Source organism: Gossypium hirsutum, chromosome A09 (assembly GCF_007990345.1).
Source record: "Gossypium hirsutum isolate 1008001.06 chromosome A09, Gossypium_hirsutum_v2.1, whole genome shotgun sequence".
In the NCBI taxonomy this organism is placed as follows: domain Eukaryota; kingdom Viridiplantae; phylum Streptophyta; class Magnoliopsida; order Malvales; family Malvaceae; genus Gossypium; species Gossypium hirsutum.
The window spans coordinates 84,906,909-84,923,140 of record NC_053432.1 but is presented as its reverse complement, the minus strand read 5'-3'; the positions used below and the strand labels follow the sequence as shown (position 1 = coordinate 84,923,140).

Below are 16,232 nucleotides of genomic sequence, written 5' to 3'. Positions count from 1 at the left end.
ATATTAATTTCTTAAAAATTTTATCTATTTTATGTGATTTTTTATATTTTTAATCGATACAATATATATAATACTAAAAAATAAGTAAAGGGACACACGACATGTTCTAATAGTGCTACATGGACGGTCAACGGTCAATCAACTGATCAGCCAAAGTTAAAAGTTCTTTTTTAATATTTAAGTATTTAATATTATAATTTCTTATTTTATTTAAATTTAATATTTTTAATTTAAATAAACTTAATTGCCATGTGGCATTCTTTTATTGATCAAAACATGTCACCTGGCGTTTTTTCATTGGTCTAAGTTACTTAACAATTTCTTTTAATGTCAAATGAACAAAAAATAAAGAAATTGATACTTTAGATATCAAATTAAGATAAAAAAATAAAATACTTAAGTGAGAAAATGAATATATTTTAAAGATTAAACCATGAATTAAGTTTAAAAAATATTATAAATATTTTTGAAACCTAAAATTCCGATCCGGACTCGGGCCCAACATAGAGCAACCGAGAATGGGTTAGTCACGTGAGTCAATTTGGAGTATGATTTTGGGGGAAATCTAGGGTGGGGCTGATGGGGCAGCTGGCTACGACCTACCTTCACATGTTATGTGAAGTGGTACAAAGTAGAACAATCTCTGTGCCTAGTCTTAGCCTATCCCTTAATAGATCCAGACTTTACAATAATGGGCACCATATGATCACATAGTTTTAAACTTATTTTCTTTTTATATTATCTTATGTATTATACAAGGTTAATTACATTGCATATTTGAATTGTAACGAGGAAGCTAGACAAAGACGACTTTACGATTACGAGCCTATTGGTGGTACTTTAGCGGTTTTCGTATGCTTGTAATTTGGAGATTACCCAAAGCAAGGTGATAGTCGCACAGGATGCACTGATTAAGGTGCGGACGTTGCAAAAGGACTTTAAGGTGCATAACTTGTTGCATGTGCCAATGCTACCTATCCACTCCTTTGTTGTGAAATGGGAAGCACTCATTGGAGACATGCTTAAGCTTAATGCGGATGCTGCTTGGAGATTGATTGGGAGGCAAGGTGTTTGTGGTGTGAATGTGCATGGCTCAGAAGGCATGGTGTGAGTTGGTTGTGCTAGTCTTATGGCTCGTGCCTTTATCCTCTTTCTATAAAGACTTATATAATTGTCGAGACACTTCTTTTACTAGAAATTACGATTTTCATCAGTTTATTACTGAAAGTAATGGTTATATTTTTATTTCTAGGTTTAATATCCAATCTTTGGACTTATCTTTGTATAACAAAATCTTTGAGGTTGTTCATAGACTTTCTGTTGATTTTAATTTTATTTATTTTCATTACATTCCCAATCTTCAGATCGATTGATAGAGTTACTCATAAGTTCATCCATTAATCTTTAGATCAGATTTATTCTTTTGATTTTGGTTTCAACTATCCAAATACCATTCAACAATTGATGTTACATAAAATTTTATTCATTTTAATTGAATAAATAATTTGTGTTGTTATTTCTATTTTCCTAAAAAAAATTTATATTTATAAAAAAAAACCATATTTTCACTCCACCAAACAATTCATAAACAAATAATAAAAATTTAATCGGGATTGCCAAAAACATAAAATAATTTATAAATAAAAATACATAAATACTATTAAAATCATTGAGTTCCGTGATCCATAGAATGCCACACCAAATTACCCAAAAAAATAATTATTTAAAAAATTCAAATGAGGCCGTCAACTTTTAGCCTTACCGTCGTTAACCCGGCCGCAACGCCGTTACTTCAACGCCGTTAACAAAACCAGTCTATATTAGTATATAAAAAAAATTAAAAACGCGAAAAAAAGTATATGAAAGGAGAAAAGAGCAAGCGAGAGGTTTTCATTTTTCTACGAACACAAAAAAACCTCGTAATTAGCTCAAATTGATTCGAATTAAAAGACTCAGTTGCTGCATTGTTACACGATTATTGAAATCGTAGGTTCAAATCTTTCATTTCGCTGAAAATTCCAGGTTGAAATAGTTCTAGTTCAGATCAAAGCAGGTATGTAGTTCATTTTTGTTTTTGTTTTTTGCTGTTATTGTTTGAATTAGTTAGCTAAATTTTATGTATAATTGAATTTCATTTTAGCTTTTTGAGTTTTTTTTTGTTCTCAATTTGTGAAAATTTTTGTGGTGGTATTCGCTCAGTTAAACAAGTGGAGAAGATCTCTCCGAGCAGTATTTTGTCGAATTTTCTCGAGGAAATTTTCTGGAATCTGAAGTCGATTGTTTGATAAGCTTTCGGAATTTGAATGCTATGTTAATGTGGCTCCGATCTCAGCTCGAGGCCCGAAATTTTCCCGTGGGAAATCACTTTCTCAAAGTGTAGTGGATCTGATAAAGCAATACGGATTGAAGACTTTTCCCTTTTCGTTTTCCTCCTTCAAATTCTACAGCTCAAGCACTGCAAAAATTCATTGAATTGCTGTATACTTTTGAATTTCGCTGTTTTTTCTAATCGAAAGCTTCACAGTCAAAAGAAAACAAAAAAACACTGAAGTCATAGATGGAGCTTCCTCAATCCTGGCCTTTGGGAGCAGAAGGTAATTTACTTTATCAGGCCGTTTATATATATGATTTACTTTCATTTTACGAGATATAAAATTCAAAAGAAATTTATTAAAAACAAGTGTGAATTAAATACTTTGATTAATAATTGTGAAAATAATAGATTTGGTTTTGAAGAACAGGAAGGAAACCGACGCATGATTTTCTGTCACTATACAGTCATTCAAGCGTCCTACAAGATCCAAGGCCACCTGCTCAAGGTGATTCTCTTGTTCTTACTTTCAAGATCCCAAGAAAAATAATAGTTAAATAGTATCCTCTCTCAACTTTTTTTCTTTTCAATTCTTCCCTAATTTTCATTTTTATTAATATTAATATTAATTTTATTTTAAAGTAATTAAAAAAGAGACATCAAAATAAAATGAGAAATTTTTTTAGCCATAGACAGTATAATATTTAGATTTTATAATTAATATCAATAATATAAAAAACATATTTTAGAAATATTAACTAAAAAAGAATATAAGATAATTTGATTGCTTTCTTAATTTTTTTGTTCAGGATTTATTTCTTAATCAATGAAATAAAAAGGGTATACCGTTAATAAAAGAACTGGTTCAATATTATAAAACCTCTTTTCGCTTTACAGATTGTTTTTATGTTATTATTAGGGTGTTTCCGCCATCTTTAGAGTTTTATTACGGATCTGGATGTGGAGTGGTGCACGTGACTGCATTTTTTCGCGAACGAATGGGCCAATTGATAGTTTATTTTTGACCCATAAATTAAATTAAATATTGGTAACTGTTCCTATGTTATATTTGAGTTCGGTTTTTTATTCTTCATCATTATATTTTATATAATTTTGATTCTACGTTATAGGGGTTGGAATATGTATTTTTATAGTTATATTATTAGGGTAAATTTAGAGTTTTTTAAACCCAAATTGAATTATGAAAAAGTCAAAATATATTTTCATTATGTATTAATTTACAATTACATTATTTTTTAGAGGATTTAACAATTCTTTTTCAGAGGGTAAAAATATTAATTTTAATTTTAAAAAATTTTTTGTATGGTAAATTTTCTATTTTTGGAGCTAAAGTACTTACCCTTAAATTCATTGGCTGTATTATGCTTGTGAATATACTTTATTTGTATTATAATAGTAACACTTTAAAAAATATAATATTCATGCGCCTAGATTTTTTAAAAATAAATACTTTTAATAATTTGATTATTCATTTTAGCAATAATATTATACTAGTTATGCAGGTGAAATTTTGAAAATATTTGATATATTTATAGATATTAATTAAATCAATATTTTTACTATATGAAATATAACGTTTAATTTATTAAAATATAAATCCTATAAAACATTATGCAATATACATAATAGTATAGACTTTTGAATTGTGTTTCCTTATCCTAAATTTGCTTGCTTTGGTTTCTAAATGAGCAGATGGGTATCGTAAAACTCATGACTTCCTACAACTGGAAGCATTAGGGAAGGCAATTGCTAAGGAAGAAACAACAGCTGAGGAAGCAATGGCTGAAAAGCCACAGCCACCACCACCGCCGGCACCGCCACCTCGTTCTGCGGAACATGTTCTTCCGGGTGGAATTGGAACTTACAGTATAAGCCATATTTCCAGTAGAGCAGAGGGAGCATTATTCACCGTAGCTCGAAGGAGTATTAGTGAGAGGAATGATGAAACCTCCAACTGCAGTTCTTATACTGGAAGTGGTTTCACTTTGTGGGAAGAATCTGTAGCAAAGAAGGGAAAGACAGGGAAGGAGAATACCGGCGAAACACCGGCTGTGAGAGGTAACAATTTTCTTACGGTATTGCAACACTTAATAGTTCATTTACCGGTGATGAATATCAATCGAGTCTGAAATCAATCGTGAATTTATTAAAAAAACTTTTTTATACAAAATAATAAATATTATTTTGAGTGTATTTTTATTTTTAATATAAAATTATATATATATGATGAGTAAAAGTATCACGGATGTTACTATGGTAGGAGTTAAATTATATTTTACATCATTTACTTATAAAATGAGTAAATTAATTTTTATACGTTAGACCAAAGATTAAATTAGTTCTTTTTGTAAAAAAAAATTATATTTGTATCGTTAAAAACTAGCATGATTAAGAAAATAATTAAACAATAACAAATAACGTACTTTATGTCAATTTTTAACAGTAAAATTTTAAATACATTTATTACATAATTTTAATCATAGATATACTCTAATCTAATAAGTAGTAATGGACATACTCGTTATGTTAGAGTTGCTATTGATCGTAATAGCATTTATCGCAAAGAAATGCCCGATAAATGCGATGTGGTTGAATTAATCCTTACTGCATGCACTTGCATTACAGTTTATGGACTTTAGGTTAAGTAATGACCTTACGCTTGTATTAATCATAAAGGCGGCTAAGTTTAAGTCGTACTTCAGTCATTCGAAAAAGTTGTTTATTAATTAGTTTTCTTTGTTTAAAAAAAAACCATAATAATAGTTAATATTTGCAAAAAAGAATTTAAATTCTAAGTTAACATTGAGGTTTGAACTTTAGTAATCAAGACAGCCATGAAGGTTTTATCCAGCCCTGCCCATTCGGCATAAAAGCCGTTGTGTTCGTTCAACTGAATGTAATTTTGGCGGCTACTTTTGACAGAAGCAGCGGGGAAGGAGAGGCAATGGGCCACATCATCGTTGGAGAGACCATCGCAGTCATCATCAACAAACAACCACCGCAACAGTTTCAGCTCTCTCCCTTCATCTCGGTTAGTCAGTTTCCATTTCGTTTATTTTATTACTCTTTTATTTCTGGGTTAAAAATTAAGAGTATATTTGTGATCTCATCAACAGGCCATCATCAAAGCAGAAAAGCTTCATGGAAATGATGAAATCTGCTCAATATAATGATTTTGAAGAAGATGAAAATTTCAATCTCAAGAAAGAGAGTTCTACTACTATCCGTAGTAAAGGTATAATCTTTCTTTTTGGTTTACAGTACTACATATGTTGTATCTATGTATCCCGTTCTAATTTCTTTTTTGGAAGCATTTTTGAATATTATGTCCGAATAACATTGTGCTGCATATTATTGTAAATACTACTGACCTTAAATAAAAGTGTTCTTGGTTTTGTAAAGGGTATTAGGAATCGGGGCAGTAATAAATTTTGATGGTTTTACGAGAGTTATTGAAAAATTTCGATGGCCTTATTATTGTTGTTGATTCTTTTTGCAGGAGAATTGAGAGTAAAAGTGGATGGAAAGAGTGCGGCCGATCAGAAGGCTAACACCCCAAGATCAAAACATTCTGCCACTGAGCAGCGGCGGCGGAGTAAAATTAATGACAGGCAAGTATAAATAACTATAACCTTTTTTTTTTAATCAGCAAATAAAATATTATTGAGTAGCGAGTCCCATAAAAGCTACAATAACACGTCCATACACAGCAACTGAAGTGCACATAAGGAATAACACAGTAAACACCACTGCACATCAGGGAAAAAACATAGTGAAACAGATACACGCCAACACAGCCAAAAGTGCACATAGAACAATATATCAGACACAAGTGCACATCAGTGAACATCAGAACTATAACCTGCTTCACATTTAATATTTGTCAGCCTATTCCTTCTTAAATTAGGAAGGAATTTATTTCTTATCTAGTGAACAAGTAATGTAATGACGTTTCTAGTGTACTTTATGTTTCATGTTGAACATATCCCTTTGCTTTCACTAAATAAGTTCAGTGGTGAACTTATAAACACTAAATTTACCGTGCTGTTTCTAGTGTACTTTATCTTTCATTTGTTTCACATGTTAGTTCTAGTATGATATGAGAGGCAAATTCTTGTAGATTTGTGGATAGTTAGTGAACCATGATTGTTTGGAAGTCGTTCTCAAAATCAATTTGGGACTCAAATGCTGTTTAATAACTAGAAATTGGAAAAGCCATGATACAAATTAAACAATGTTGCTCGGACATTTCATTATTCTTGAAATACTTGGACAACCATGTTCGAATCATGATTGGATGAAAGTATAGACATATTTATGAGTATCATAAATACTAAATCGTCATTGGATACTAAAATCCAGCAATTCTTTTGCAGATTTCAAAGGTTAAAAGGTATCATTCCTAATAGTGATCAAAAGAGAGATAAGGCCTCGTTCTTATTAGAGGTACCTAAATTTCTTATAATAGTTATGATTTATTCTTTTCCCATCTACAAAATTTTCAAAACTTTTAACAAATGGTGTGTTCAATCTACTCACAGGTTATCGAGTACATTCAGTTTTTACAAGAGAAAGTACACATATATGAGGGAGCATATCAAGGATGGAATCATGAACCATCAAAATTGATGCCATGGGTAAAATTTTATACTTATCTCTATTAACTAAGAATTGCTCTCAATGACTGACTATCAACCTAATCTGAAACAGAGAAACAACGAAACACCCACACAAAATCATGCCGATCAATCTCGAGCTATAAATAGCGTGTCGACTCCTTCAGCCTTGGTTTTTTCCGTCGCCCCAAACATTCCTGGAACTGCAATGAACCCTGTAGACTCTGATATGAGCACAGCTACTACGTTGAGACCAGTAGACCTTGGTCCTGCAATGATGAATAAGACAATGCCCTTTGCGGTGTCACCACAGCCAAACTCGATTACCTCTGCCCGGAGTACACCCACGTTGCCATCTGATGCAGAAACCAATGGTGCTCTTCCTATTAAAAAGCTGAAAGAACAAGAGTTGACAGTTGAAGGTGGAACGATTAGCATCTCAAGTGTATATTCCCAAGGGTAAGCTTTTACTTATTTTTTATTTGATGAATGATCTAATAATTCTTTTTAAATGCTTTGTTCTGCATGTTTTTGGTTTTCAACCATCTCTGCTTCTTTAGGTACAATTGAGGCTATATAAGAGTTGGATTACATTTCGTACTTTTTTTTCAAAAAAATAAATTAATTAATTTTTGTACGTCAGATCAAAGAGTTACTTAATCCTTTGATTTAATGCATTATGCCACGTGTACCTCATTTTGATGTACAAGAACAAGTTTTTAATAGTAGAAACGAATGAAAATTTTAATAAAAAAACTAGTTTGCCCTTTTATCTAATGATAGAGACTAATTTATCTGTTTTGAGAGAATGGATCAAAATGCAATCTAACTATTAATACAAAAGTCACCATTGTACTTTTACTCTGCTTCTTTTCATATTCAATTGAAATGACCATATTTATCACCTATTCATATCAAGCTATTTCTCCCTGATTTTTACTCATCATTTCTTGATCTTTCCTTTTGTGAATGAGGGGTTAACCTATGTTATTTGGATCTTAATGTGAGTCGCCGACATGGGTAGATTTAATAATTGATCATGATCTTCGACAGGTTGTTGAATACACTAACGCAAGCACTGCAGGCATCTGGAGTGGACTTGTCACATGCTAGCCTCTCGGTTCAAATTGAGCTTGGGAAGCAATCTAGTACTGGTTATACTGCTCCAACTTCCACACTTAAAGGTTGTTTTCATTGCCTTTGCCGTCTTTTTCCTCTTATGTTATCCGGTCTCAAGTGTTGGATATGGGTACGAATATGACACAAGTATACTTCATTCTTGTTTAATATTTTCATATATTTGACAAATCATACTTTTAAGTTTTTATACCTGTATCCAAATATGTGTTTGAAGCAAAAATTGTACACATAATCAACTTAGTTTATATATATAGAGAGAAAAATACACACTCTGACTTTCATCCTTGTATGATGAAAAAGCTCGGATTAATAGAGCTTTCCCTTTTCATATTGCATTTTGTCATCTTTACTAAAAGATAAGAAATTAATCTTTGTATGTTAGATTAAAGAGTAAATTGATCTTATTGTTAAAAAATTTATTCAATTCTATTGTAAAAAACTTGTCCATGCATATTAGCATGAGGTACATGTGACACTCCATCCATCACTATTTCATTATTCTGTTAGCTATGTTAGTTTTTGACAGTAGAATTGGATGGAATTTTTAATATAAAGGACCAATTTGCTTATTTGAGCTATTGTACAATGACTAATTTGTTTATTTTTTTGAGTAGAGGGGATAAAATGCAATCTAACACCTAGTATAAGGGCTTCTATGGTATTTTTACCTATTTAATTTTAATATTTTAATAGTAACCAATGAAACTTTGGAAAACGAAGGTTTTGGATCCTTAAAGATTTAAGTTGAAGTTCATGTAAGGATTTTATTAGAATTCTTTGTTATTATCTGTTTTTTTTTTCATACTTGAAACTCATTTAATTTTATATTGTAATTACTTTGTATTAATATTATATTTGTGAATATACTCTATTTGTAATAGTAAAAAAAAAGCCCGAAGAAATTTAACCTAATTCTTCCCTATTTTACTCTGCTCCAGGGCAGGGAGATTCCATCCACAATTCAAGGGACGACACATTCAAGAGTTGGATTTGTTGATGATTCTGATCGACCTATAAAGAAGCTTAAGACCTGAAGAAAATTAAGGTATAATTTACATATTTTAACAATATTATTTTTCATTGTATTAATTAATTATTTTTTTGGAGTAGTCTGCCTTTGTTAACTTTAGATTTAGATATTGAAATAAATATGTTGAATACAAATATATATTCTATATGAACATATAAAAAGTGATACACTGGTGTCCAAAACAACAGATTATGTATTGTTTAGCAGCAAAAATTTCAATATCACAGATTTCACCATTATTTTTACAAGGAAAAAAGAAATAATCTTTGGGTAAGTTATCATATTTTATGTCTTGTATTATAATTATTTCTGATCATGCTGTGCATCAAATAATATCATTGAAAACCAACTATTTAAGTGAATCCCTTGTTTGCTAACTGAACCGGCTGAAACAAAATTAGCTTATTAATGAACATGTGAAATGCCTTTCAATATAAATATATACTATCATTGCACTTATAATCCATATTAAAAATGGCTTTTTTCTTCAAAAAAAAGGATAATCAAAATTCTATAGTCATATAATTTGACAACTTCGTGAAAAAGTTGAAATTATTTTTTCAATCTAATTTGGTCACATATTTCACCAGTAGGTGAAATTGATTTCATTGATCTAAATTGTCAATCTACTATCTTTGAACTACTTATATTGTTTACTTTTTCAATTATTTGAAATTGAGTTATTTTAAGTTAGAAGTATTTTTTAATTTAATCCAAAAAAAATTATTTATACCCAACTCAATTTAAAAACCATTAATTAGATCTACAAAATTATGTTTAAATTTATACTTACAGAGTTTAATCATGATGTTTTTATAAAATTACATTCATTTCGTTTTATTATTTCCACAATCAAAATAATAAAAATATTAAATTGATTTAAAATTTTACAAGAATAATTAGTATAATTATATTAATAAAGTTAAAATGTGAGAAAGATAAATGAAAAGGAAAATAGAGACCCGAAGAGCTAATGTGCCACACACTCACAAACACACCGTCAATGTACATGTTCACTCAAGCAATAAATGCAAGATCAATTTCATCAAAATTTCCACTTATTTCTGCAATGCCATTGCGTCCATATTGTATCGTAATTTAATTGATTTTTTTATTTTTTTTTTGTGTTTAAAACTTTGACGTCTAAATACATTAAAGTGTGAAAATAATGCATGGTTACGAAATGAGCCATTTATGAGCAGGCAATTTGGACGTGGAAAAATGTCAACAAAGCAATTTTCCCATTCTTTGATGCGTCATTGACACAAAATACTTAACGTTAAAGCTGATACAGTGACAATTCAACTGTGACTCGTTGCGATTGTTTTAATAATGGGATTCGGTTCATAGTTAAATTATATTTTTTTAATTAATTTTTAATTTATTTTAAACGATGGGTTCAACTTTCATGTTTGAATCAATATATTAGTTGATTTTTAAATTAACTGATTTGATTCATCAATTCAATTCAAATAACATTATATATATATATAAAAGTGAAGAAATACTGATTGAATTTTAGATTTCACGCCCTAAAATATATATATACTAATTTAGTCATAGTGGAAGTAATTGGTATACTCTTTATTGTATACTCTTTATAGGGACTTACATATAAACCAGTTAAAAATTGGAACAATTTAAATATTTGATTGATCAAATTAAAATTTTACACATGCCAATAACTCATAATATAGTTCAAAACCCACAAATATAATTATATATAATTGGCTTTGAATTTGGGTATCGAAACCTCTCTCACATTATGTTTTGATTTTTTTATGCAGTGCCTAAAATTATTCATAATTCTTCTCAATCTTTAAATAATATTGATATCAATCGAATTAAGACTTAATCAACATATTTTAATTATTAAATGGATTAATTTTATTTTACATTATCATAAAGAATCAAATAATTTTTATTTAAAATATTTATAAAAGAGTTTATTTAGGAACATAAATAAACTAAATATGATTTGATGGTGTATTTTGTACATGATTTATTTAGCTTGAATCAAGTTGTTAAAAATTAAGTCACGACCCTAAGCACGTACATGTAATTTCGTTTACGATGAAGGGTTAATTTGGTAATTGTATACCATTTTATTTCTAGAAGATATACGCAAAACAATATTTGTAATTTGTAAAGACAATAGCTCAAATTCTACTGTGCTTTATTCAACAAATTGGTTTTTCATTTTATTGGAGCGAAAGTTGTTGTGAGCAATGCAAGACACCCACTCGATCGGAGGTGGCCGTATATTCAGCGGCGGCGGAGGAGTCGGTTACGGCAGGTTACGGCCGCAGCACCACCAAGCACTCGAGTGTCCCCGCTGCGACTCTCTCAATACAAAATTCTGTTACTACAACAACTACAACCTCTCTCAGCCACGTTATTTCTGTAAGAGCTGCCGTCGTTACTGGACGAAAGGTGGCGTACTTCGAAACGTCCCCGTCGGCGGCGGCTGTCGTAAAGCCAGGCACTCGAAAATCAAACCATCCGCAACCATCACAGTTGCCGCAGCCGCTGTACAGCCACAGCTCCTCCAGCAGCAACACTGTAATCAACTTAAAGAGAATACTCATTCCTGCAGCAAGAGTTACAGTCTTACCGCAGACAATTTTAACGTACCAGCGACGAATAACAATAATATCTCCGGCGGCAGCACCGTCGAAGCGGCGCCGGCGATAACGTCTCATTCGAGCTTGATAAATGCAAGCGATTCGAAATTTTACGAAAATCCTAATGATTTAGGGTTTACGGAGATGGAGAGTTTTACGAGCTTGATCACTTGGTCGAACAATGAAACGGTGCCGTTTGGCTTCGGTAATGTATTCAGTGAGCAAGGACAATGGCAGCAACTGCAACAGCAGCCAAAAACGGTGAGCACGGGAGTGGAGGAACTCAGAATGGGATTGCTTGATCCAACGGTAGATATTGAGTTAGCAAATTTGGATAATAGATCTAAGGGTGGATATTATGGAGGATTTCGACCGTTGGATTGGGAAGGGAGTGGAGATCAAGGGACGACTTTGCTTGATCTTTCTAATGGAAGTTTTGATCAGACGTATTGGAATCAAAATCAGTGGGCTGATCAAGATCCTCCTACACTCGATCTCCCGTAAATTATATCTTTTACCCTCTTAATTTCCTTAAAAGTTATTTATTAACTACACAATTTTAAAAAAATTAAAAAATACCATAAGTACATATTTTTTTATATTTAGTATTTGGTCCAACTTTTATTTAAAATAATATTTAATTTTAGAATTTAAAAATATAAATTTAATTATTAATATTATTAAAATTATTTTGTTAAATTCAGATTTATTATAAATCAATTTCTTTGTTACATGAATAACAAATGATTTATTTTTTATGATAAAGTTACCATTTGATTCTTTAAATTTTTACGAAATTACATGTTAGTATAATAGTAAATTGCACTACAATTCCCAATAATTTATGATTTATCTGTGACTCTTTTAAGCAATTTTTTTACTTTGTCTTTGCAAAATGTTAAACTGACAAATTTAAAAAAAAAGTTACAATATTAACAATTGAACATAAATTTTATAATCTAAAAATAATGGAGCTAAAAAATAAAAATTAGAATATAAAAAATAGAAAAATTTGGAACCAAAAAAAAAACTCACTCACACGATATATGGATGTGGTTGTTTCTTGTTTTGCAAACTTTTTTTCAATATTTAAATTTATTTACTTATGATTTTACAAGATATTTCTAGTTTGTTCATATGCGACCAACTTTCATGTTGGTTTTTAATCTTAATTTCTTTGGCCATTTTTCAGATTTTGTTCATATAAAATGTGTTTTCTATGACTTTTATGTATAGAGTGCAATTCCCCGATTGAATCGAAAAGTAAAAAAATTGAATATATTTGACCGATAATAATAATTATATAAATTAATTTAGTTGGATGAGTTCTATCGATTATCTTGATTAATTGCCTGGTGTTAAGCAAATGCATTTATATTTGGTTGACAAATATATTCACGAATTACCAAAAAAATTAATCTTTATAGATTATAAAATAAATATAAAAGAAACTATAATTATATATACATAACTTTTTTATAGGTTGATTAAGTCTTAAATAATTTTATTTTCTTTTTTAAACTAAATTGCAATCCACAAGTCTAACTATTAGGCAGAAGAGTTGGACCACTAGGAGACATTGCTCCTACACTCTCTATGCTATAATTACTTCGCATTGATTTCAAATTAAAGTCAAATTTCGTTTTTAGATTCTAAATTAAAATCAAAATTAAATTACTCCAATTTGCTTAATTAAGTTGGTTTACCTAATAATTCTTTCACATAATAAGGGTAGAATACTAAGATATATCTAAATAAAAACAAAAGATAACACCAAAAGTAAAGACATAAAATAAATATACAAAACATATATCAAATTAGATAAAAGTAATATTAAGGTCCCTGTACTAAAAATTAGATTACATTTTACTCTTTCTGCTAAAAAAAATGGGCAAATTAGTCTATCTATGTTAGATCAAAAAGTAAACTAGCCTTTTGTTAAATTTTCATGCATTTCTTCAATTAAAAACTAGTTCTTAGACATCAATATGAGGTACATGTCGCACGTTATGTGTCACTATCTGATTATTCTATCAGCTAAGTCAATTTTTAACAATACAAATGGATAAAAATTTTAACAGAAAGGACCAACTTACTCTTGATCTAATGTACATGAAATAATTTATCTATTTTTTGAGTAGATGGAGCAAAATAAGTAACATTCTTGTATTTTACAAATTACGTAGTTATTTTCTTTAAATAGGTACTATAAGATTTTTTTTTAACTTTGAAAAGCGTAAAAACTCATTTTGAATAGATTGTAAGTTATATATTTTCTTAAACAAATATTTGTTGTTGCCCTTAAAATGTTCCGAATGTGTCTCTCATTCGTTTCGATCATCTGGACGAGTGAGGCGTATTACAAAATACAATTTGATTCTTATTACGAAAGTTTCTGTAATATTTTTACCTAAAATTTATATAAAAAAATAAGAAAAAGAAGTAGAAAGATACAAAAACAAAATTTTGGTGTGTCCTATTGACTTGATAGACAATAGGGAAGATCAATTAAAGATCTAGATGCAATGTGGACCATGATGTGTTGAAAGATTTGGCAATGGGCATGGACGAAGGCGACAATAAGGAATGGACCGCGATTGAAAATTGGCACCCCAAAGTTAGGCACATGGTCGTGGTCCTTGACTCTTTGTTGAGTAGTCTTAGCCTTAGCCATTCCACCCTTAACTTTTTCCTAGCACTGATTTTGATGTGTGCAGTTGGCTTGGCTACCCAATAATGCTTGCCCATCGAGTCTTCAATTTTGGGTTTCCACCAAAATGTTTTAAAATGGGTTCGGTAGGGTTGCCAACGATAGGTTTTTTTTCTTAATTGAATTTTAATTATAATTTTTTTGAGATAGTTAAAAATATAATTTTATTATCATATTAATATAAAATTTTATATTTTTAAGGGATTAATTTATAATTTATTTTATTTTTAGAGACGGTATAATTGAAATTTAAAATTTAATAAGCTACTGAAATACAATTTTACCGTTAAATTAACTTAAAACTTTACAATACAAGAGATTAAAAGAGTAATTTTTTTTTCTTGGGACTAGGGTCCTTGCCGCCCCTATTAGCTTCACTCTCGAGAACAAAATCTAAGAAAATTCATAAACTAATTACTCTATTGTTGGAATCGAACTGGATTGGTTGATTATATTGGTTGGATCGAAAATAAATTAGTATATTGGTTAATAATACTGACATTTGAATGAATTGCTCGGAATCAATAAAAAATTGAAAACTGAGACAAAAAATCAATTGTTGAATCGGTTAAAATCAATTAAAATAACTCTTTTTATAATTTAAAATCTTGACACATAAGATTATCTGTTCAATCATTTTTATGAACTAAACGTCGTAATGACATATCATAACATAAAATCACTCATAAAAATGTAAAATAACTTGGAATTAAATTTAAATAATTGTTTTATTATTACCCATATAGTTGATGAACAAAATGTAATACCTATAATTTATGGATAATCATTTATATACTAACGTAAAATTAAATAAGACACGTCTTTGATAAAAAAAATCATCACATATCTTTAATTGATATTTTAAAATAAAAAAAAAATAAAGGGTAAACTACATGTAAAGTTATTAAACTATTTGTAAGTTTACATTTTGGCCACTTAATTTCAAAAAGTTACAAAATAGTCATTGAATTATTCTAAAGTTTTTATTCAAGTCACTGGGTCGTTAAATTTGTTGCTGTATGGCATTTTTTGTTCACACTACTTGTACCAATTGAAACCATTCCTTCCTCTTCCCATCTACACTTTCGTTTTTCTTTTCATGAAACAACTTTAAACGTTACAAATCTATAAATTAAAATCCCTTCTCTAGTTTCCAACATTTACAAGTCAACTTGGTTCTAAGGTATGTTATTCTACTCATCGATGGGTACTGATCCACCATACTGATTGTCGAATTGTCATAGCTTTAAAAAAAAAAACTTGACAACCCAATTACTAAAGTAAAAACTTTTGAATAGTTCAATGACCGTTTTATAACTTTTTAAAGTTAAGTGATCAAAATATAAACCTACTAATAGTTTAATAACCTTGGTGTAATTTAACCATTTATTTTTTTTGAACAATCTCATTATAGGTCCTAATCATATTTGCTCCATTTGACTCCATGTTTAGAACTACCCATAGCCTATTCTCAACTCACAAATAGGAGGATAATACGCTTCAATGCACTCGAACTCACGTCTTTCTACATTGATAATAATATCAATATCAATCGAATTAAGACTTAAATCAAAACTACACCATTAATATACTTAATAAATAATCCACAATTTAAATACTATTGCTTAATCCTTACCCAAATCAAATGGATGGTCACTTCTAAGGTAATAAATAACTCATTTTTTATATGTTTTTCCATAATCTACACAGATAGTTGATGCCCACTAAGTTTTCGTGTATTTTTTTATTAAAAAAAAATTAAGTACTTGAGAAATTATAA

At 29.8% G+C, this 16,232-nt stretch overlaps 2 protein-coding genes across 5 annotated transcripts; both read left to right on the top strand.

Moving 5' to 3' along the window:
* Positions 1-1,847: 1,847 nt before the first annotated feature.
* Positions 1,848-9,401, top strand: LOC107931413 (transcription factor BIM1). Of its 4 annotated transcripts, none has more exons than XM_041077378.1 (12): positions 1,848-2,053; positions 2,200-2,594; positions 2,742-2,819; positions 4,025-4,390; positions 5,255-5,363; positions 5,449-5,567; positions 5,832-5,943; positions 6,709-6,778; positions 6,874-6,969; positions 7,043-7,407; positions 8,002-8,132; positions 9,027-9,401. In XM_041077378.1, exons 2-12 carry the CDS (start codon positions 2,558-2,560, stop codon positions 9,083-9,085), a joined length of 1,542 nt encoding a protein of 513 aa, XP_040933312.1. In that variant the 5' UTR covers positions 1,848-2,053; positions 2,200-2,557; the 3' UTR covers positions 9,086-9,401. The 4 variants fall into 4 exon arrangements, with proteins under 4 accessions (XP_040933312.1, XP_040933314.1, XP_040933313.1 ...); XM_041077380.1 differs by lacking the exon at positions 1,848-2,053 and adding an exon at positions 3,231-3,359 and having other exon boundaries at positions 2,202-2,594; positions 2,737-2,819; XM_041077381.1 differs by lacking the exon at positions 1,848-2,053 and adding an exon at positions 3,231-3,359 and having other exon boundaries at positions 2,557-2,594.
* A 1,859-nt stretch (positions 9,402-11,260) lies between these two features.
* LOC121206444 (dof zinc finger protein DOF5.4) lies at positions 11,261-13,021 on the top strand. The gene has a single exon (XM_041077377.1). It carries the CDS (start codon positions 11,347-11,349, stop codon positions 12,244-12,246), a length of 900 nt encoding a protein of 299 aa, XP_040933311.1. The 5' UTR covers positions 11,261-11,346; the 3' UTR covers positions 12,247-13,021.
* Positions 13,022-16,232: the final 3,211 nt, after the last annotated feature.